General features: G+C 36.6%; 1 protein-coding gene across 1 annotated transcript in view; it reads right to left on the reverse strand.

Moving 5' to 3' along the window:
* Positions 1-22,829, reverse strand: part of ephb1 (EPH receptor B1) — a gene marked incomplete at its 5' end in the record, with an annotated part of 246,297 nt that overhangs the window by 50,683 nt on the left and 172,785 nt on the right. Inside the window, one exon of the mRNA XM_081375455.1 lies at positions 11,356-11,480. Within this exon, the coding sequence (XP_081231581.1) occupies positions 11,356-11,480 (125 nt within the window). The remainder of the gene's footprint in view (positions 1-11,355; positions 11,481-22,829) is intronic.

The following is a 22,829-nucleotide window of genomic DNA, read 5'->3' on the forward strand; positions in this document are numbered from 1 at the left end:
TATCAAACACTTTTTTTTTTACTGCAATTAAGCAAACTTTTGTCCGTGTTATTCCATAAAATGTAGTTTTTAACAACTGTTCAGAACTGTGCTTAATCATGTGCTGATTAGCATCTTTGAGCTAGGCTCAAAAGTATCTAAAATTGTCACTACCGAAACAGTCATGTTTCTATCATTAGCATTTTAATGTTTTAGTAGTGTTTAGTATGCGAGTTAAAATTCTGTAATTTGATGTGGTTGCTACCAAAACATTACTTTCACTACCGAAAATGTGCAGTCACGACCGGAACATGGGATGTTTTGTCAAAGGTATTTAGAATTATCAGCTAAGATGTTATGATAGTGTTTGGTTCAGTGTATATTCAAATGACTGAATCCTTAACTTTGAAATCAGTATGATTAACTTTATGCCTTTAACAAAGAAAGATTGGATTCAAAATGCAACAAATCTCATAAATTACACTTGAAATATTGTTAAAATTGTAATTGTTATTGATTTACCTGTGAAAACTTTATAATAAAACAGCAAAACATATATTTACAAGGTAGATGTAAACAAAATCTTAATAGGTCAATATAACCCTTCTTATTTAATTGTGTATTATTGTGGTGTACTAGTGACAAATTTGGGGAGGAAAAATATTCCAACATTTTCTGAAAATACAGTATGAGAACTAACTGCACAATTACTACAAATGTGTACCTTGGATATTAAACAATTTCTATACATAACATTTTTGGAAAAATACACATATGGGCTGTAGATTGGCCCCACACACACACACACACACACACACACACACACACACACACACACACACACACACACACACACACACACACACACACACACACACACACACACACACACACACACACACACACACACACACACACACACACACCTCAAACTCCTAGTTACTGCTTATTAATAGTTAGTAAGGTATTGTTAAGTTTAGGTATTGGGTAGCTGTCACAATCTCAGCCTGTGTTCATGTATTGTGTGAGGACTTTTGTGTTATTTCCTGTCTTGTGCCATGTTTTGTAGTTTTTCATGTTGATCTGGTACAGAAAGGCAGGGATGAAGTGGAGAGAGAATCCAAATGCAAGTACTACTTTAATAACGATACAAACACACTGTAAACCCTAACGCTCAAAATAATTAATTGGTTTGAGTAGGACAAACTTAAATTGAACTAATTAGTTCAGTCAAATAAATTTTTATGAGTATTTAGCACTTTCTTTTTCTTTCAAGTTCACAGAACTGATATATTTTAAGTAAACTAAACTGTTTCATTGTTTTGAGTTTTATGAAATGATTCATTTTAATTTAAACAAACTTAAGTTTAACTGAAACGGCTGGGATGTCAATTTCCCAGCATGCTTTGCTGATGGCACTTGAATGGGAGAATAAATGCTAAAATTAAGTGTAATATAATGTTTTTTTTGTGCAAGATTAATGTTAAGTGGGAGATTTAGTAGTAATTAATGTTTTATAATGCTAATTTAGAAGAATTTCTGTTAATGTTGGTTTTAGGATAGTTACCATCATGGTGACAAGTGGTGCATGCGGCTTCATTTGAGAGCAAATAAAATCTTTATATTGTTGCACTCATACAGCAAGTGCTGTATAACATACTATTGTTAGCATGATAACTTAATAGTATGTTAGCAAACTAGCTTGTTTAAACTATAAGTTAATACTAATGAAAGTGTTCACATTGAGATTGCAGGTTTTAAGTTAAATGTATGAAATAGTGTATCCTGATTTTAATTGTTCTTAACTTGAAATTTTTAAGTACAAACTTAAAATCTTAAGTTCTGCTTACTTAAAACTTTGAATTTCAATACTTAAAAAAATTTTGGCAATCGATTGCCTTAAATTTTTTAAGTTCTGCTAACTTATTCGGCTTTACAGTGCAGGTAACACAGGGCAAACAAAGAAACTCAGGACAGGAACATAGTACAGCAAACAACGACTGACAAACCACAAGAGAAACACAAGGGCAATTTATACACAGGCTAACAAGGGGTGTGGTTGTGGTTGTCAAGGGAACACACGAGGGTAACCAAGGGAACTAACAAGACACACCTGGAGAGCCTAATCAACATGAAACTACAAAACATGCCACACGACAGGAAATAACACAAAAGTCCTCACACAAGACATGAACACAGGCTGAGATCGTGATTTGTGACAGAAGGATTAAGGGATGTAGAATATCGTCATGCAGACAAACCATTAATATATGCTTTATAAATACTAATAAACAGTAATATGCATGCTAATAAGAAACTAGTTAAAAGTGAGAATTAAGCCCTAAACAAAAGTTACCATATTATTATTATTATTATTGATTACAATATAGTTGAATCTATAAAAAAAAAACTAAATATACATAAAAAAGCATTTTCTTTTCTTCAAATTTTAATATTGACATAGTTATAATAATAATAGAAAAATAGCACCAGAAACCAAAACAATGTAAGGTAAAAAAAAAAAAAAAGAAAGCCAGACAAACATTAAACATTAAAATATGATTTTGTGTTGGGTCGCCACTTGATGTCAGTGTATTATATGTATATATTATAGAAAATCCCATTTATCTTTGAAAACATTAATTGAAAAATATAATTGATAAATTTAATTTAAATATTTATTCATTTATTATTTTACATACAAATATTTTAAAGCTAAATAAGTTTTAGTTTCTCCTGTCCGTGACCCCATCAGAAAAGATCTGTTTAATGTTTGGGTTGTGAAAATAATAACCGGTATCCTGGGTGCCAGCCCGAACCCCGCCCACAACATTTTTTGGTCGGGAAGTTCGGTCTGGACTCGATCCATTGAAGAGTAATTATGCTCGGCTCCCAGAAGGCCGAGCCAATCAAATTGCCAGGGCGGGCTTTAATCGATGATGGACAGATGATCTGCGCTTACGTAATCACCCACGTCATCAAAGAGCGGTTGGGTTTAATTAGTTTACAACAAAGATGACTGCCGCTGGAGAATTGAGATTTCACGAGTTCACACTTACAAATAAGTCAGATAGAATAAATGCGTATATGAGATTTAACGAGTTCACACAAATAAGTCAGATAGAATAAATGCGTATATGACGTGCTGTCCGAGGAGAGGGCTGTGGGCTCGGTAGCCATAGTCCCCCCGTATTCCTGGTTGTGAGAGAACAAGACAAGAGTGAGGATTCGGGGTGGTGGAGGGATGCTGAAAAACTGTCAAGGAGTGTTAGGTAAGTTGCCAGAGTGAATATGCTTCCTCATGCTGATAGATAGGGTAACGTTAGACATGGTATTGTTTGATGACAAGTTGATATTGGATTGATTATTTGCACGTGCTCCTCCCGAACTTTGTTTATGAAACATCATGTGTAGATTCCGCCATCGCGTCTGTTATAGAAGATATCCACAGCGCATTCATTTTAAAAGAGGAACATTTTGTTGGTTGAAAATACAGTATGAATGAAGAACATGCGTCATTTACTCCGTTGCTCTGATTGGTTGTAGGTCTATCCAATTGAGTGGAGAGTTGTTGTTGTTTTTCTGGTTCGGTTGAGACACGCCCCATAATAAAAGCCCTATGAAGCAGTATCAGACTCACATTCTGACTAGAATATGAGTATGACGAAGTCAGGCTAAATAACCGGCTGAGTTACTAGAAGATAATGAGAACTGTAGCAACCAGTAAGCTTGCTGGACCTTTAGGCAAGAGAAGCAAGTACAGAACATCTGTTTGCAGAACTGATTCAACCAAAGACACTCTAAAGAGAAACTCCCTTGTTTCGCAAATTCAGAGTCCCTGTGCATGTACAGTATAACGCTACATGGATTTCATTTGCGAAGTCTAAACCAAGTCACGCACGTTCATGTTGGCTTTGCGGCTGCTTAGAACACGGTACAAGATAATCACATACAGCTGTGAAACTAGATCACGTGTGATGCAAAATGAGTAGCAGGACGGCTTCAATTAGAGCTGAAACTTTAAATCTTACCCACAGTTCTCTCCTGCAGCGTGTGCATGTGCCGTCACATTTTTATATTTCTGCTGACTGCTGATTTAGCCACCGAATTTGATCTCATGCCTGAAAAAATGGACTCAGGTTGTCACGGTGGCTTGGAGAATAAGCATCTGCCAGTCCTGCTGTCAAGCGAACCGTAAAAAGACCCTCGAGCGGAATTGCGCTGATCTCATCTTGACGGATGCAGTGCAAGGAGCTCGACTGGAGCTAGAATAATGTATTCACACATATGACTCCTTCACCAGGTGCTCTACTTCATTATTTATAATCCGCATTCCTCGTCCTTTTTTTTTTTTTTAACTGGCTTTGTAGATTTAAAGTTGAAGTGTGTCATTTCTGAACCATTAACTTAATTTGCAATAGTGATTCTTGGTTGGTGAACTGGTTACTTCATCTTCTGTTCGTAACTATAAAATAATATGAAATATTTCATATTAGATGTTTAATATCGGCATATTAGAATGATTTTTAAAGGATCATGTGACACTGAAGACTGGAGTAATGATGCTGAATATTTAGCTCCGTCATCACAGGAATAAAATACATTTAAAAATATATTAAATTAGAAAACAGTTTCTTTAAATTGTAATATTTTACAATAGTGTTTTACTGTATTTTTTATCAATTCAACTTTTGAACAATAGCGTATAGGTAGTGTATATACTTCTATTGGGGAAAGTTACTTTTAAAAGTAATGTGTTATAATAGGCGCTATTCCCTTAAAAAAGTAACTAATTGTGTTACTTATTTACTTTTTAAGGAAAGATAACTTCAAAGTATGTCATGTTTGCATTACTTTTTCTCACATGGGCTGGGCTTGTTTGTTTGTTCTGAATAACTAAAAAAAGTTCTACTTTTGACAAATGCAAAGGCCCTTTCACACAAAAAGTTAAGTTAATAAGCCGCAGGCTGAAGGCTTTTAGGTATTTTGTAGTAACTTTACTTGTAACTTGAAAAGGTCATCACGATACTTGTAATGTATCCACTGATAGTTACCAATGTAAAATGGATATATGAAAAAGTACACACATCACAGTTAATCTTTCTGTAAACATTACACTTGCCCTTCCCTCTGTCTCTGATTGGTTCACTGAGTAGCAGAAGGGGCCTGGCCTGCAATCCAATACAAGCTCATTAACATAGCAGATCTCGTGACAGCTGTCTGAACACTTCTGTGCCATCAGTCTGCTTCTTTACAACCTCTCCTAATCAGAACCATGTAAACAACCTTTTAAAAACCTGTTATCAAAACAATATTGCCAATATATTTCTAAAACATGAACAAGTCTGTAATTATAAGGTCTCAAAAAGCAGATGAGGTTGAAGCACCGAAACACGCTTTCCACATTGCTCATGTTTTCATGCCTAAAAGAAAGACACTTTAATGATATTTTCTGTGCGGTGTCTGATTCTGAAGTACCTTCCTCCTTCTCGCCTGTTTTATAAATCAGCATATAATTACACGACATGCATATTTATAAGGAAATAAGTGCTGCACTTGTGCTATTTGCATTTGAGTAAACTATTGTCGAGAGGAAAGAATAATCCCGGATATAGACATTATTATCCCCAAGCTTTTGATTAAACCAATTTTCATAACGTAGCTCATTTATCTTGCCAAACATCACTGCAGAAATGACAATAGTTAAAGATTTGTCCTCCAGAGAAATGTGCAGTTCAGTGTTTGTAGACTTCAGTCACCACATGAAAAAGAGAAAAGTCTGTGCATGCGTTCACAAATTGTGGTTTCTACTAATCAGGGCTGGGTGTAACAACTTACAAAATATAATTTCAATTAACAATGGTAAATTTACACAGGAAATTATCGTCAGATGGTTTGTTAAAGGGTGTGTTCACACTCGTAGTTCGGTTTGCTTGGTTTGTTTGGTCTGGACTAGGGCTGCACGATATATCGAAATTATCAAAATATTGCAAATGTAGATATCGCGATATGCATATCGCAACGGCTTGCGATAACTGGGGTCATGAACAAAAGACAAAGAAAAAAAATCACTCACTGCTCTTGGCTGAATAACTTTTGTAGCTTTAATAAGAATCAGTATATATTTAATTCATACAGTGAAAACTAAGCAGTGTTTTATTTTTACATTTGATTATTCAGTTTCTGTTGTTAAATAAACCTATCGTAGGATAACCTGAAACACTAAACCCCGTGGTTTACACTGATGTTAAAATAATACTTCTTATGCTACAGTAAAACACTGATGTTCACTTTCAGAAGCTGTAGGGATGTTTTCTTGTCACAAAAAGAATGTGAAACAAGTATGTAGGTGACATAATTTAAAGATAATTTGTTTATTTTACACACTTTAAGCATTACCGCACATTGAATATTGCATTATTTAATGAGTTATCGCATTTTTCTTCAATATCTTGCAGCCCTAGTCCGGACAAAAAAAACAAGTATAGGGATACATTCACAACCTGATTGGTCGGCTTTTATTACCTATATTTGACGACGGAACTTACCGAACAGCCAAAACAATGCTGTGTGCTGGGATAAATGTGCTCGTTGTGTGTGCATAGCCTACATATGATGTTTTTTTTCTACCAGCTTGTGAAGAGTTTATAAAATGTGTAAAGGAGTCAAAACAGCGGCAGGAAATCCCCCTGTCACACACACAAACGCAGATCTGTTTGCGAGGACACGTGGTTCTAATGCCGGTACCGAACTGTGATGCGCAACATCGCGACTATAACGCGAAAAAAACAGTATGTGTGAGCATTCTGTCCTATTTAGGGTCACATCTTGTGACATCATGTCCTGTTTTTGGTTTATGTTGCATTTATATTTCATTCGAACTGCAGCAGAGTTCGTTTTGAAGTGGACCAAGACCCATCTCCAGGGTTCTGATGTCACACTTATTCAAATGAACCGCACTAACAGAGCAATCACACCAGGGTTCATTTTAATTAAACCAAACCTGCCACGTGTGAACACACCCACAACTTATTGTGCTTTTTTATTTGGTTGATACTTGATGTTGAGGCTGGGCAATATATTGTGTATTGATGATTTTATTTATAATTCATGATACTACACCTGTGTTGATGCAACTAATTAACTAAAAAAATGTTAAACAATTAGATTTTAAAGTCAAAAAGCACCCATACGAAAAACACCTCGAACTCACTGCACAAATCAAACAATCTGTCTATGAATTTGACAGCTAGATTAAACTAATGCCCAGAGATCCATGTACAACAGCAGAAGGTAACTTATGTTTTATGTTCTGGACATAAGTAATGAGTACTGTTATGGCTGTTCAATATGATTAATTTGTCAAACTATCCCATTACAATAAAAAAAAAACTCAACATATTAATAATTAGTAACGTTTTACATTAAAAAAGAAATTCTTACAGACACTTGCCTAATGCACCACAGAAAAGCTGAAATTTTAGAAATAGCTGTGTATTTAAAAAAAACAAAAAAAAACAAAAAAAAAAAAAACAGCATAAATGCTGTCATCAATGTTTTTGTATGAAAGTGATGTGTAGAATATTTCGGTAACACTTTAGTTTAGGGTCCAATTCTCACTATTAAGTTGCTTATTATTGTGCATATTACTAGGATATTGGCTGTTTATTAGTACTTATAAATCACTTATTAATGCCTTATTCTGCATGGCCATATTCTACATCCCTTAATCCTATTCAATACCTAAACATGACAACTACCTTAATAACTATTAATAAGCAGTAACTAGGAGTTTATTGAGGTAAGAGTCGTAGTTAATAGTTCACACACCCTAATCTAAAGTGTGACCAATATTACTGTAGTTCTTCATTAAATATGGACAGCCTTGAATATATCCAGTGGTTAAATTGGGCCGGGGCTCAGTCTGGGGCTCAGCCCCGGTACATAAGCCTGCTCGTTTGTGTCCTGATGTGCCTGTTTGCAGTCAGTTGCCTACTGGAAATTATGTCACATAAAATTTGATGAAAGTGATGTTTTGAAAACATATTTCTGACAATAAATGAAAGATTTTTGAAATGGCATGTCTATTTTGTCTCGGCGGAGCTGAGATGAGAACAATCGGAACACGGCCGTATTCTTGTTCAGCTGCTTAATCTCGTTGTCAGTCGACCATGATCGCGCACCGCTCGCGCATGCCATGCCCATCTAGGTAGGCTAGCCTACTACTCAGAACTCCGACACAGATAAATGTATGGAGCAATATATAATGAATGTTCCTGGGAGATCCGTAGTTGCGCGGGATGTGGAAGCGCGCAAAAGTTCCAGAACCTTCTACTGCCTTGAAAAAAAAAAAAAAAAAAAAAAAAACTCACGAGCTGCTGGCCGCTGCTGCAGCAGCAGATCAATTTTGTCAAATTCAGCGCAACGTTGCTTGTACAAAAAGTGCCCTGGCCTTGAATGACAAGGTAAGGAAAATAAGACTAAATCAAAAATATATAACCAAGACTAGGTTGACCATGTGATTTTTTTTTTAGCATTTTACTTCAGACACCGGATTATCAGCAAACTGCCAAGATATTTTATTTATTTGATTTTATTTTTGTGACTTGTGTGCATACCTTGATGTGAAATGACGCATAGTAGTCTGTGTGTGTGTTGTAGTAGTAAAGAGAGAGAATGGGAGAAGGAAGTTTGTGGACCTGGTCACCACAGCCCCAAATATTCTCAACTGTTGCTACTGTCATATGCTGCACTTTCTCTTCATGTGGCACATTATGTTTGGCACATTGGATAGGTCACTATATCATAACATACAATACAATGTGTAATCAAGTGATGACTGATTAACAGTAATGCAAATTCTAAATGTCCTAATACTTGTTGATACTACAACAATGCAAAGTATATGCTCTTAACCTTGCAGTTTTTCACATATCATGTAAGACTCAATTTCTCCATTTCTTTGCACAAAACTCTCCAGAAAGTGCCATTTAATGGTTTATTTTTCCCAAAAATTTATTGGGGGGGGGGGGCATACCCCCCACATAATAAATCACAATTTAACCCCTGAATATATCAATCTGTCTGCAAATGTATGGAGAGCTGGAAAATGTAGTGAGTGAAAGTGTTTATATCAGACCTTGGCTGAGTGCATGATGCCAGCCATCTGGATGGATATATAAAACATTTCAAAGAAACATCACACAAAGAATATAGGCATAACTTCTGGCGAGAGCGTGTATATGCGTGTGATTTTGCGTGTCCATCATGCTCTGCCATGATGTCTCTAAAAGGGGTGACACGCTGTAGAGTGTGTGTGTGTGTCAGCACAGGAGGCTCTGGAATCATTAGGTGTAATTGGTGTGAGAGGGTCTGTGTTTCAGCATCTCTCTGCAGAGACCGGCCCGAGAAACGGCTGAACCCAACCACCCTCCCGCCAATGCTGTCTCCTAGCAACCCACTGTACCTCACTTCCTCATAATGACATTACAAAGGGGTCACTGAGACGTCCCTTCAATGCACTGTCTGAAAAAAAAAAACTTTCACACTTCCATTTTACTTTTATAATGTCACATTTCAGACAAACAATATTCAATAATAATAAAAAAAACAATGGCGGGACTTTTTGGCAGGAGATTATCTATCATGAAAGTGTCATTAAAATAATTTCTTTTTTAATAGATTTATGGCTGTAACCATCAGATTTTAGGGTTGAACAATATTATCAACCAATCATTTCACTATGATTTGAGGAGTAGGTTCCTGTAGTTTAGTAGAACATAGCTAAAATGGAACATGGAACATTTGCATAAAAGCATCAAATTCATAAAGACCCCTGTGGTGAAAATCAAGCTTTTAATGTTGTTTATATGTCTATGTGGTGTTTTTTAATATGCTTTGTGGTAGATTTTTCCCTAAACCTAACTATCTGGGTCTCGTCTACAAATCGACGTCCCCGTTCAATAATAGTCACTTAACTAACTTGTTCCCCTAAACTAGCTTACTTCCTGCGCAGGAATAATCGACAAACATGCTTCAGCAAATGTCCTTCAAATGCTTTAATCACGGCCGGGAGATCTTCCCGAGCAGTTCTTGAGTGTCTCCTAAGAAGCAAGGCCGGAGGATATCAGACAAATTCCATTGAGAATCCCACCAGAAAACACGGATACAACAGTTTTTATAGAATCGAGACAAGAAATAAGATTATAGTGACTAACATGTCACCTTCAATATGATTGGTTCAATTGGTTCAAAAGCCCCAGCCTTTTCCCTCTGTCATTGGCACAAGCAAACTCTGTTTTTGTGATTACTTATCACAAGGTTTGAGAACTAGTCATGTGTCTAGTTTCACTTCCCCTAATTTGTTTATATATATATATATATATATATATATATATATATATATATATATATATATATATACACACACACTCAAAGTCACAAGTTTTCCCCAAAGAGTCTGGAAACATTTTAAAGCATATGAATGCTGTTCCTGCAAGAAAAACAAATCTTAGTTTATTAATTAAAGTTGATTAATTAAAAAAAAAAAAAAATCCATCACAACTTTCAGACAAACCATGTGTAAATTCCTAAGTCAACACCAGTTTTGAGTATTTTCTCTTTAAAACTGCAGTGAGCCAAAGACAGTCCCAAAAACGTGGTTTGAAATCGTTGGTGTTTCTGACATCACAAACTACCTTGAAACCAATCACGTGAACGAGTGGATCTCTGAGATTACATATTCACAGAACCGCTTATAAAAAAAATAGGCAAGAGTGTAGAGTTACATTCAAGCTATTTTAAGGCGTGAAGACATTTTTTTTCAAAGACAAAACGTTTCAATATGTCATTTTGGTGATCAAAGATGAGTTTTAAGGGATAAAATGACTAAATACAGGGGGACTTTAAATTGTTATAGTTAGGGTTTGCAGTTCGATTAGCACTGTTTATTAAACAGAAATGTCATTCCAGGACAAACAAATGACAGAACATATCCTAGTTGCCAAAATCACAGCCACTGTTTTAATTAGTTCATTGAAACAAATCAAATCTAAAATGAAATAGACCTTTGAGTGTCTTTCTTCCATTTTGCAGTCCTGCATTAAAAGTGTTAAAATGAATGTGACATGTGAAGAACACCTCATGGGCACTAAAAATGTCCACAAGGATTTCGGATATTGGCATCTTTGTGTGTACATTTTGTCCCCATAATGTAGGGTTTACCAGTCCACACACACACACACACACACACACACACACACACACACACACACACACACACACACACACACACACACACACACACACACACACACACACACACACTCACAGTCACACGCATGGACATACACACATGTACACACACAAACACCTTACCTTCTCATAGTAGCGCAGCTCGTAATCGAGAATAATTCCATTAGGCTGTTCAGGCTGTGGCCATGACAACGTGATGCTTTTCATCGTAGAACTGACCTGATGCATTATGGGAACAATGGACGGAGCTGCAAAAGAGAGAAAGAGAGAAGAAAATCCAAGTGAATAAAAAAAATCATTCCAAACAGCCATCTTCCCTGCTGTGTGGACTTAGCTAGTGAATTGATCTGCCACTTTCAGAAATGGAGCAGACACACACATACACACACACACACACACACACACACACACACACACACACACACACACACACACACACACACACACACACACAGTGTGATGAAAGAGTCAGACGAGAGGGTGATTGGACTTGTTTAATAGCTTCGTGAGAATGTGCCCTTTGCAATGGAAGCCCATTTCTCAGTTCAAGCGTTCTGATTGGCTACAGTGTGTTTCTCGCCTCTCCGTCTGTAAGGAAGACACACCTGAGTGAACATGCACAGCCTCCAAATTAACCCACTGCCCATTTCATTCCTCTCGCTCTCCCTCCCTCATTTCTTCCTGTTCTCCATTGCTTTGTCAAAGCGCTACAACTGTACGCACAGCTGTTGTACCATCACACACACAGCCTGTTTTCACGGGTGAATACACTGCAGTGAGCATACGGACGTCAAACAAGCGACTACACACACAGATACACACCCGCATCTGCTAAACGACACACATGCACACATTTATGGATGTTCACACACAAATACACAAAACAGGTAAACCATTTTCTATTACTTTTTTCAATTTTTGTGTGTCCTAATGTACTGGTGGTGGAACTTTTGTTAAGAGTGCCAGAGGTTCTGGGTTGTAGTCCACCTTCATATTATTTCTTATTAAAATCAATTATGTTTATCAGTTAATGTAGATCAAGAGATGGACATATTTGTGTGCATTTTGTTTTGTGATTTCACCGCTAGGGCTGGGTGATAAAACGATAGCGATATGTTTCGCGATAGACATGTAATCAATATCAATAAAGAATGCGTTCGATAAAACGTTTGATAATTCATTTTTTTCGTCGGAAGAAACCAGAGGTTGTGAAGCAAGTTTGGTTGCATGAACAAAAGCACTCACTCTCTGGTAACCTAGCAACGTAGGGGGTGACCATAGACTGTAAAAAAATATGGACGTAGTGTCCGTGACGTCACCCGTAGGTTTCTGAAGACCGTTTTTGAAGCCTAAAGTGGGTGTGGCCGACCATCGCCATTTTGGCAGCTCCCGAATTGATTTATTTTTACAGTCAGACAATGAGCTGAGGTAACGTGACGGCTAACAGACAGCAGACAAACGGCTAATGATGACTAGTGACCACAGCAGCGGGAATCCACCTGTCACTCAAAAGTGGACAACCTTAACTATGCAGAAATGTAAGGCTTAATATAATTTAAACGGATGAGTTATAAAAAAATTCACCCCCCTCACGGTTGTAATGAAGGGCAAAATTAGCTGTATAGACCAAAGCCACTTTTTGCTCCAGGCTGTAAACATGTTTTTTTCTGCTGTAAAGTTGGGCATTTCAACATGGGGGAGTTTGACTCACTTTTGCAGCCAGCCTCAAGCGGCCAGTTGATGAATTGCCATTTAATTTAAAAATAATTCACTTCCGTGTTGGTTTCAAGAGAGCGACAGGGAGGTTGCCGCTTGGGGTGACACGCTAACAGCCAGTCATGTAACAGTATGGTTGTTGCGCCATATCGTTTTCTCATGTTGGATTCTTCAGTAACAGAACCGGCGTGGAGTGATAAGTGGAAAATGAGTGCCGAAGCGAGCAAGGAAATTGTTGATAAAACAAGAAATGTCGTCTGCAAATTATGCAAGACCGTCGTCGGTTTCTCTATGTTTAACACTTTGCACTATTTTATTACACTCTATTAAGCATTTCTTACGTATTCTTTAATTTTGCACCTTAATGTTAAGAGATAATTGTTAAGTGTTCATTGTGGTGTTTTCCATGGTTGTGTTGACATTTCTACCTTTACAACTGAGGGGATTATAATCAGAGGATGGTTAAGTTTAAAATAAAAATGTTTAAATGTTATATATTTCTCTCCTGGTCCTTATTTTAAATAGGTCATAAAAAATATCAATAATTATCGATATCGACCGATATGAAACGCTTATATCGTGATACAGTTTTCAGCCATATCGCCCAGCCCTAGTCTCCGCAACAGCAATAGATAGAAGAGCTGTGAAGACTCTGAGGATTCTGTGAAGACTCTGCACGAGCCACATGAGAACATCGGCATCAAGCAATCGACATCATTTCAAAAACAACGCATTTCAGCACTGGATCACCTCTTATTTAACACAAATGAACTAAATGAATACTCTACTAGTCATCTGGAGATGTTTCCATTGTATTAGGTACAGTCGCGCTGCGAGATGTTTAAAAAAATGGTGGGGACAAGATCAATCCTGGCCAAAAGTGGTGGGGACATGACTCATGTACAGAATATAGCAAATAAGACACCCTTATATGACCCTTAAACACACGTGCACACAGGGTATTCAAATAACATCTTGTCTAGCAGTCATCTTGTCTCAGTCTGTCTCTACACATCATCCAGACTTCCATCTGATGCTTTTTAAAATGGTGACTCAAGCAAAGTGTCACCCTGCTCTGAATCGCGGCCTTTGAGTCTCTCTCTCTCTCTCTCTCTCTCTCTCTCTGTTGGCCCGTCTTTGCTCCACATTAGCAATTACTGGCTGTGTGCACTCTCTCTCTCTCTCTCTTTCTCACTCTCTCTCTCTCTTTCTCTCTCTCTCTCTCTCTCTCTCTCTCTCTTACGCACACAGCTGTGGTAAGGCTGAGAGGTGAAATTGCTTTTCTGCAGTTTTTGTATCCCCATGTTGAGAGAGGATCCACCTTCTAAACAACACACACACACACACACACACACACACACACACACACACACACACACACACACACACACACACACACACACACACACACACACACACACACACACACACACACACACACACACACACACACACTCACACAAAAAAAGCAGTTATTACCACTCCACACATTGTGTAGCAAAACTGAGATGTCCAGCCCTCACTGTGTGTGTGAGAGAGAACTTTGTGATCAATTTTAAATTTTCTTATCTAAAGCACAGCAGAAGCTTCAATCCCCTTCCTTATAAATCCACAAGCACACACACAGAGCTGCTGTCTCTTCCTGCTATTTTTCCTGTACATCCACTGCACTGCCACATTTAAAAAATAAATAAATAATAATAATAATAATATAAAGTATAGTATAATGTATACAAATATAACATATACAAAAATATAAATATAACAAATACTGTAACAATTATAAATGACAGTAATGATGATACTAATAATATAACATAATATGACATAAGTAAAATAAATATAAATTGTAAGATTATAAAATATAAATTATAAATATGTATTTTATCAAATAAATAAATGTATTTTGCATTAAAGAGCCTGGTCAGGAACAATTTGACTGGATTAAAATCACCCTTTCTGACGGCACAATTCTCTGGTTGGTGTTCATTCATTTAGCCATTGCTTTGCTTCAGGGCAACTTGTGAGTAAATGTCTGATCTAATACTGCTCAAAGTCTGAATATTTATTACACAACACTGGACGAATGTGTGTTTGTGTGTGTATCGTGTGCCTGCCAAAACGCAGAGGTTTTCCTGCGGTTTCCGCCTCACAGCTGGCAGGAATCCTCAATCCTGACAAAGATTTGCGACTGCTCTCTCTCAACATCCCCCTCTTCCCCCTTCTACTCATCTCACACCATCCACATGTCTCCTCTCTTCTTCTTTCCTGCATCTGGTCCTCAACAGGATGACTACTTCAACATTAATCACAGTCACACTCCCTGCAAAACACACGAACGTGAGAGACAAAGCAAGAAAGACAAGAGAGAGAGACACCGCAGATGAATTCTAATCAACAGTTTCAAGACCAAGAAAACGACACGGCTCTCTGCTCTTTCACTGTGGGAGTGAGCAACAAAATTCAGGGCTTCGAGACAGAGGAATTTAAAAGCAAAATTATTTAAATGATCAAATTAGAAAAAGTACACCAAGTTTTTTAATATTTCTGCTTAAAACTATATTTAATGATTATGTAGTGTATAGGCCTATATCTGTTGGCATAAATGTGCAGTATTCATTGATTGTGAAATGCTCTGAAACTGTGAGCCTGTAGAACATGCAACACGTTGCTACCTTGAATTACTTTAAAGAAGACCTATTTATATTATGCATTTTTACAGTCTTTGGGGTGCAATGTTGCGGTTTGAACATGAAAACGCTCTGCAAAGTTACAAAGCACAAAGTCACAGAGTTATGGTCTATATCAATAAAACCATTTCTGAACTCATCAATTGTAGTCTTGAGCTTTTTTCCAGGAACGTCGCGTCACAGTATTCCTCATTTAAACAATCCCCACCCAAGGCGTACGGGAAAAAATAAAAAATAAAAAGAGACATAGACCTTGTTGAGTTGTGTTAGTAGTGTGTTGAAACTCGAAATTATGGTAAGAGACGTGATATTTCTGCGGTTCACGAATCACAACACACTGTTCCAGCCGACCAATCAGAGCACATTGTGCTTTACGGAAGGAGGGGCTTCATAGAGACAGGAACTAAACAGAGTGTTACTGACAGACTGGGAAGAGAGGTGCTGAAACAATGTAAATTGTGTGAAAAAATCATGCTTTTTGAACATTCAAAAATAAAAATCTATTCTAGTAGAGCCCAAAAACAAAATCAAGGCTGGAAAACGGCATAATATGGCCTCTTTAATTAAGTCATACACTTTCAACGTTTAATAATCACATTAGGCTGTATCCCGTTTCCTGTTTTTCCATACCCAAATATAAGACCTCTTAAAAAAATTCATATTTGTTAAACTATTTTTACGGCGCACACACACACACACGCACACACAGCCCGTGAGAGAACGAGTGAGTGTCTTGAAGAGATTAATAGGGTGTGACTGTCATCCAGACACTGATAGTATGTACTAGACCCATAAAACCCGCCTGAGTGACAGCTGAATACAACTCACCCCATGCTTTTCTCTCTCACTGTCTCCATCTCTCTCATTCCTCAAGCACACTGATTATTTTCCCTTCTTGCCCTCTGCCAACACAATATCATATTCTATAAACATAAATCTAATAAAGAATGATATTAACCAAAAAAAAAAAAAAAAAAAACACAGTGTAAGTGGTTCGTTCTCCATTTGGTGATGTTTACAGCATGTCTGCTGTGGTTAGTTGATGCAAATCCAATATAGAAGATCTGTTTTAGTTTATGGCTGCACTGCCGTTACTATTGAATAAAGTGAGTCTTACAGCAATTATGACACTGAGAAACTTTCCAAATTCATTTATGCTGAGCTTGATGAGGAGATTTATTGATCTTCTGTGCGATAGTGAGCGATTGTCTCTCTTTCACATGGATGGGTTCAAACAACTATTCTTCTCCAGCTGGTTTATGTTCTGTTCTTCTCCTGAGTTTATTGTTGTGGCTCGTGGGAACAGTGTTTGCTGGTAACTGGTTTCGTAACCACTGGTCTACGCGCTTGGCCTTGATGGGGTGATTGTGGTTTGTGCTTTGAATGAAAGAGATTAAGAAAGCATTTTATATATATATATAAACTGTAATATTGGTAATATTGTGAAATATTATTAGAATGTAAAATTGTATGTTTTTAAAAATGTTTTCTATTTTAATATAATTTAAAATAATTTATTTCTGAGATGCAAAGTTGAATTTTCATCAGCCCTTACTCCTGTTTTCAGTATCTCATATATATATATACATACATACATACATACATACATACATACATACATACATGCATACATGCATACGTACATACATATATACATACATTTATGTTCAACCATGTTCAACGGTACATACACACACACACACACACACACACACACACACACAGACACACACACACACATTTATGTTCAACCATGTTCAACGGTACACACACACACACACACACACACACACATTTATGTTCAACCATTCCCAGAATCCACCACATGGCAGATGAATTTATACAAATATTGGGAGTGCCAAAAGACAACAATGAATAAATAAAATAAAGAAGATCAAACATTGCTGATAGCCTTCGGCTTCCTGTTTGGTGTATCATGGGGATAAAGTACGGCAGTCATGAACAAAAGTGTAGGAAATGGAATTGCTTATAAAGTTGGGAGGAACAAGCCATCACACGAAATGTCTGCTGACAATCCTGTTTCCTAAAGCAGAGAAAAAGACATTATTTTGAAATAAATAACGACACAACCTACAGTACAGGAGGATGGAAAGCAGCTTTAAGTCTCTAAATGGCAAGTGCTTGAAAACAACAAACACTCCTACGCTCTTTAAGCACAAACGTTATCAAATGTCCTGAGTGCAATGAACGATGTTTGGAAAACAGCCTTAAATATTGTATAGTTTCAGAAGCTTTGGAATATACAGTTGTGGCCAAAAGTGATGTGTGGCCAGGGAAAATGTACATCTTCACCCGTAATTCAAATATTATTATTATTTTTTATTTTAAGATTGAGTAAGCATATTGCGTAGTTGTGCTTGGAGTCAATTTATTTATTTATTTTTGTGATAACGCAATGAAACATGCCAAATTGTGCGGACATAATTTCTGGCCAGGCAGTCATAAAAAAAAAAAATTATGATCATACAGTACATGCAAAAACAAGAGATAACCAATGAAACAATAATAACTATGGTGTAGTCATTGTACGATTTTTCCTGTGAGCTTTTTTTTTTTTTTCATAGTGAAAAAAATAACTCTAGCTGTAGTTTGTCTTGTTTGTCAAATAATTTTGTCAGACAAATACCTTAACCAAGTTTACTGTTTTGTTCTTCCATTGATTTCTTCCACATCTAAAATATTTTCCTGATATTTTGATGGTTTAATCAAACTTGAGAAAAAACTCACATTCGGCCGCTACTGTAGTGTACAGCTCACTTTGGACTATACTTCTATGGAGCTTTCTTGTTATTTTTTAAGCTTGACAGCCACTGGTTACCATTCATTTGCATTGTTTTGAGAGAAATGAGGCTGCATAGACCATTTATCTACAGAATTACCAGTTTTAATCTAGAACAGTGTGTCCTTCATCCAGTTTTGTGTCGAGTCAGGGACAGAATACACTTTTAAATTCACAGCTATATTGATGAGGGATTCACCAGACACACAGACCAGATGCCAGTCTGGGAGTTTATTAACACTCTAGAGCCGCAGGACTGGCAGTCACTGGTTTTATATTCTGTACTCTTTGCCCAAGTCAAGTCACATTTATTTATATAGCGCTTTATACAATGCAGATTGTTTCAAAGCAGATTTACAGTGATAAAAGGAAAATTATGCTTTTCGGCTGTTGTTCAGCTGAAGTCAAGTTTAGAGTTGATTCAGATCTGTTGTAAAGGTCATCAGTTATTAAATTAGTTCATTTCATCTATAAAATAGTTCTGCAAAAAATGATGTCATCATCCAGCTCAGCGGTTACAACAGCGTCAGAACTGTCAGATCCCTAATATTGTTGAATATTAAGTATGTGTTTTATCTTTCTGTCCCTCTATTCCTACACCAGAAGTAGATGGTTTATATCATATTTTATTTATTTGTTTGTTTATTTTTGTATCTGAAATAAAACAGATATATTACATACCATGATAATATAGAGTGGGATACAAAAGTCTGAGAGAAACAGAGAAGATACTTTTATTTTGTATTATTATTATTATTTATCTTAATTATTAAAACATTTGATTCTAAAAATATTACAAAATGAACGATGTAGCTTTAAACATAAAACATTCAATAATTACACACACACACACACACACACACACACACACACACACACACACACACACACACACACACACACACACACACACACACACACAGAATATTATAAATATATAGACTTTTTAAATGAGTTTCATTCAAATGTTCACAAACACTGCTAATCAAAGATCTTCAACCAGTCTCATCCAGATCAGAACAATTTGGAGGGGATTAGATGTAGATGTCATCAGACTAGATGTAAACAGCCGTGATTTATAGATTAAAAAAATCAATAACTGCAGTAACAACCCCCTCTGTGTAACATACATAAAAAATAAAAAAACACCTTTACAACACCTTTAGCACTTTAATTCATTTGTTTATCTCTCCTTGCAGGAAATTAGAGGCTCTACATACATTGATACACATTGATTAGGCTGTCATATGTCCTTAGCAATTATTTCTAATTGACACTGACTCCAAATACACATGAAATGTAATATTAAGATGAAAGGAAAGACTGTAAGATAAGAAGATACCCAGGCAGCTGAGGTCTTCACTGATGTTCCCAGCAGCCATTTGCGAGTTTTGTGGACACTATGAGGACGTGTTCTTCACTCTAGCTGTGGAAACACGTACGTTGTGCTTTTGTGTTGCACACAAGCTTTCAAAAAAGTTGACAAATAGCAACCTACAGACTATATAATGTGCAATAACTACACCGTCTATGCATCTGAAAGGTCAGCTCCTACTCCCACCCCCCTGTCCTGCCATATGTGCCCAGACCGATCGCACCAAATGCAGTTTGTAAATGCCAAACACTCAATGGGTGTTTTCTTCTCCAAACCACTGAACCCATCGAGAAACACAAGGCGCCTTCGGGTGAATAAAGAGCCCAGTTCAGCGCTTGACCTGATACACTGAAATACCCACATTAGCCGCCACCACCGCCGTGACATTTTTCATCTCAATCGCTCAGTGGGAATATATTAGTCTGTTTTTATTTTCTTGTTGATGCAACATCATGGAATACTAACTATATCAGTTTTTTTTAAGATACTAATTATTGATTTAAATTAGCTGTCAAATTCTAAAGAAAATATATCAACAGTTTTCTATTTTTGGATGTGTCATTGTTACCTTTTATTTATGTTTAGATTTATTTTTTCTAGAGGAGTATAGCAGCTAAATACTGCAGAAAGTCCCTGTAAATATGAAAGTAATTATTAGATTATGGGGTAACACTTTAGTTTAGGGTCCAATTCTCACAATTAACTAGTTGCTTATTAGCATGCATATTACTAGGATATAGGCAGTTTATTAGTACTTATAAAGCACATATTAATGCCTTATTCTGCATGACCATATTCTACATCCCTTAATACCTAAACGTGACAACTACCACACTATTAATAAGCAGTAATTAGGAGTTCATTGAGGAACAAGTCGTAGTTAATACGACTGGTTAGTTAATAGTGAGAATTGTACCCTGCTTATTGAAAATAAAATTAATACAACAATTTGTTTTTGTATTGTAGCTTCATTTAGGTTTATATAATATGAAAATTATGCATACCATTTTTAAATATTCATGAATTATACAATATGAGAATTTAACAGACAATATTACATTGTATTTTTAAAAAAAGTTTATGCAAATTAGGCATATATATATATATATATATATATATATATATTAGGGGTGTAACGGTACATGTACTAGTCCCGAACCGTACGGTACGGTACATGCAGTTGCACTACTAAGTCACAGGCGATCCACACTCAAATCCAGAAGGGGGCGCGCAGAAGTGCTACCAGTAAAAAGCGCAAAAGAAGAAGAAACGATAACTCTGTACGTTTGTTTACATCTCTCAACCAGTGTTTCAAAGATATCAATAAAACAGCTTGAGAATAATATCTCACGTAGCATTACATTTACCTCAGGCATTATATTTACTTAACCTGTTAGTAATGTCTTATTATTTAATGTATGTTTAAATAAATTTGTCATGAAAACAAGTTATGACAGACAATGTATTTGTAAATGATTATGTTTCAAAAATGAATTGGAGTACACAATTAACTTTATAACTAGATTTAGACGTTAATGCATATCCTGCCTTATGTGCAAACTACAGTACATGTTTTATTTATTTGAGTGTTGATTATTATATTTAAAAAATAAATATCAACTGAATTTAATAATTTGGGCTGTTGTTAATTGTAACCTTTAATAGTATAGTAATGTGTAATTAAGGGCTCCCTATAGTTTACAGTATTAGCTAAGATATATTAAAAAATATAAGAGTTTAATTAAAAATAGAAAAAGAAAAAATAAGCAATTTTGTGTTTAGCTTTCTCCCCCTGCAGTACCGAACCATTACCGAACCGTCGTGTGTGTCATGTGTATATATATACATATATTAATACATATTTATTTACACACTTCTCATTTAAGATTAATTTACTCTTTGTTCTACAAAATGTGAACGGACCCTCTTTATCAAAATCTTAACAGTTTTCCCCAACGTTTGTGTGGAATCCAGTTGAGATCCAGAGCTGTGCTACTAAACCACTGAACTGTGCTTTTTCAAACCAGCTCTTTTGAAAGCCTCTTTCACCCAGCTTTCAAGGATGAAATTAAATCCTGATTAAGCTTTAATTAATTTTAAAGACCTATAGTCTCCTAACCTCCCCAGGACTGAGCATGCAGCATCTGCATTCCTTCTCCTGTTTTTCATTTCGTTCTTCTCCCATTTGGCATTTCCATCAGGTACAAGAAGTACAGGTACACAATTACTGCTTACCTCCGAGACCCCTCCGCATGGGAAGGGCCCATTAACAGCAAAAGACTCATTACGGTCTCCAAAAGCGATAACAACGGAGGAGAGCATGGCTCTTAAGTATCTATCTGTCAAGAGCACCGTTTAACTGTCACACACACACAGCAGCGGCCATTAGAGCCACATGTTAATCAGGTTTATTTACCTCGCCGTTCTGCTCTCGTGCACACGGAAGAAGGAGGAAAACTCGGCAGGTGTCTGATTCCGTGTTATGATCTTTTTGTTTGTTTGCTCCGACTCCTAGTGTCACAAGAGGAGCGATTACAAGACACTCCGCTGCAGATCGTGTTTGAACTGCTTCTCAACGACTCAGTTCAGCTGGAAACAAGCATCGCACTGAAGCTCCAATTATGCCAATTAACTCCAATTAGACTGGATCAAAACAAGCACACTAACAGGTGATCGAGACAGGACTAATAACAGTTTAAGAGGAAATAGTTATAGTTTCCCTTTGCAAAGCAAAGCCAAACAGAGATGCTGAGTAGACACTTGAAATAAGAAATACTGCTCCTCACATCGAAGAAATAGTTTGCCCAAAAATGAAAAGTCTTTTATCGTTTACTCACCATTCATGTCGCCCCAAACCTGACTTTTTCTTATGTGAAACACAAATGGAGAAATGGTCGCTGTTTTCCGTGCAATTACATTGAATGGACACTAAAACATTCAAGCTTCATGAACAGTATTTCACATTTTCTGAAGCCATATGATAGCTTTAGGTGAAGAAAGTTATGAAATTTACATG

Source organism: Scardinius erythrophthalmus (assembly GCF_964197995.2).
Source record: "Scardinius erythrophthalmus genome assembly, chromosome: 9".
NCBI lineage: Eukaryota > Metazoa > Chordata > Actinopteri > Cypriniformes > Leuciscidae > Scardinius > Scardinius erythrophthalmus.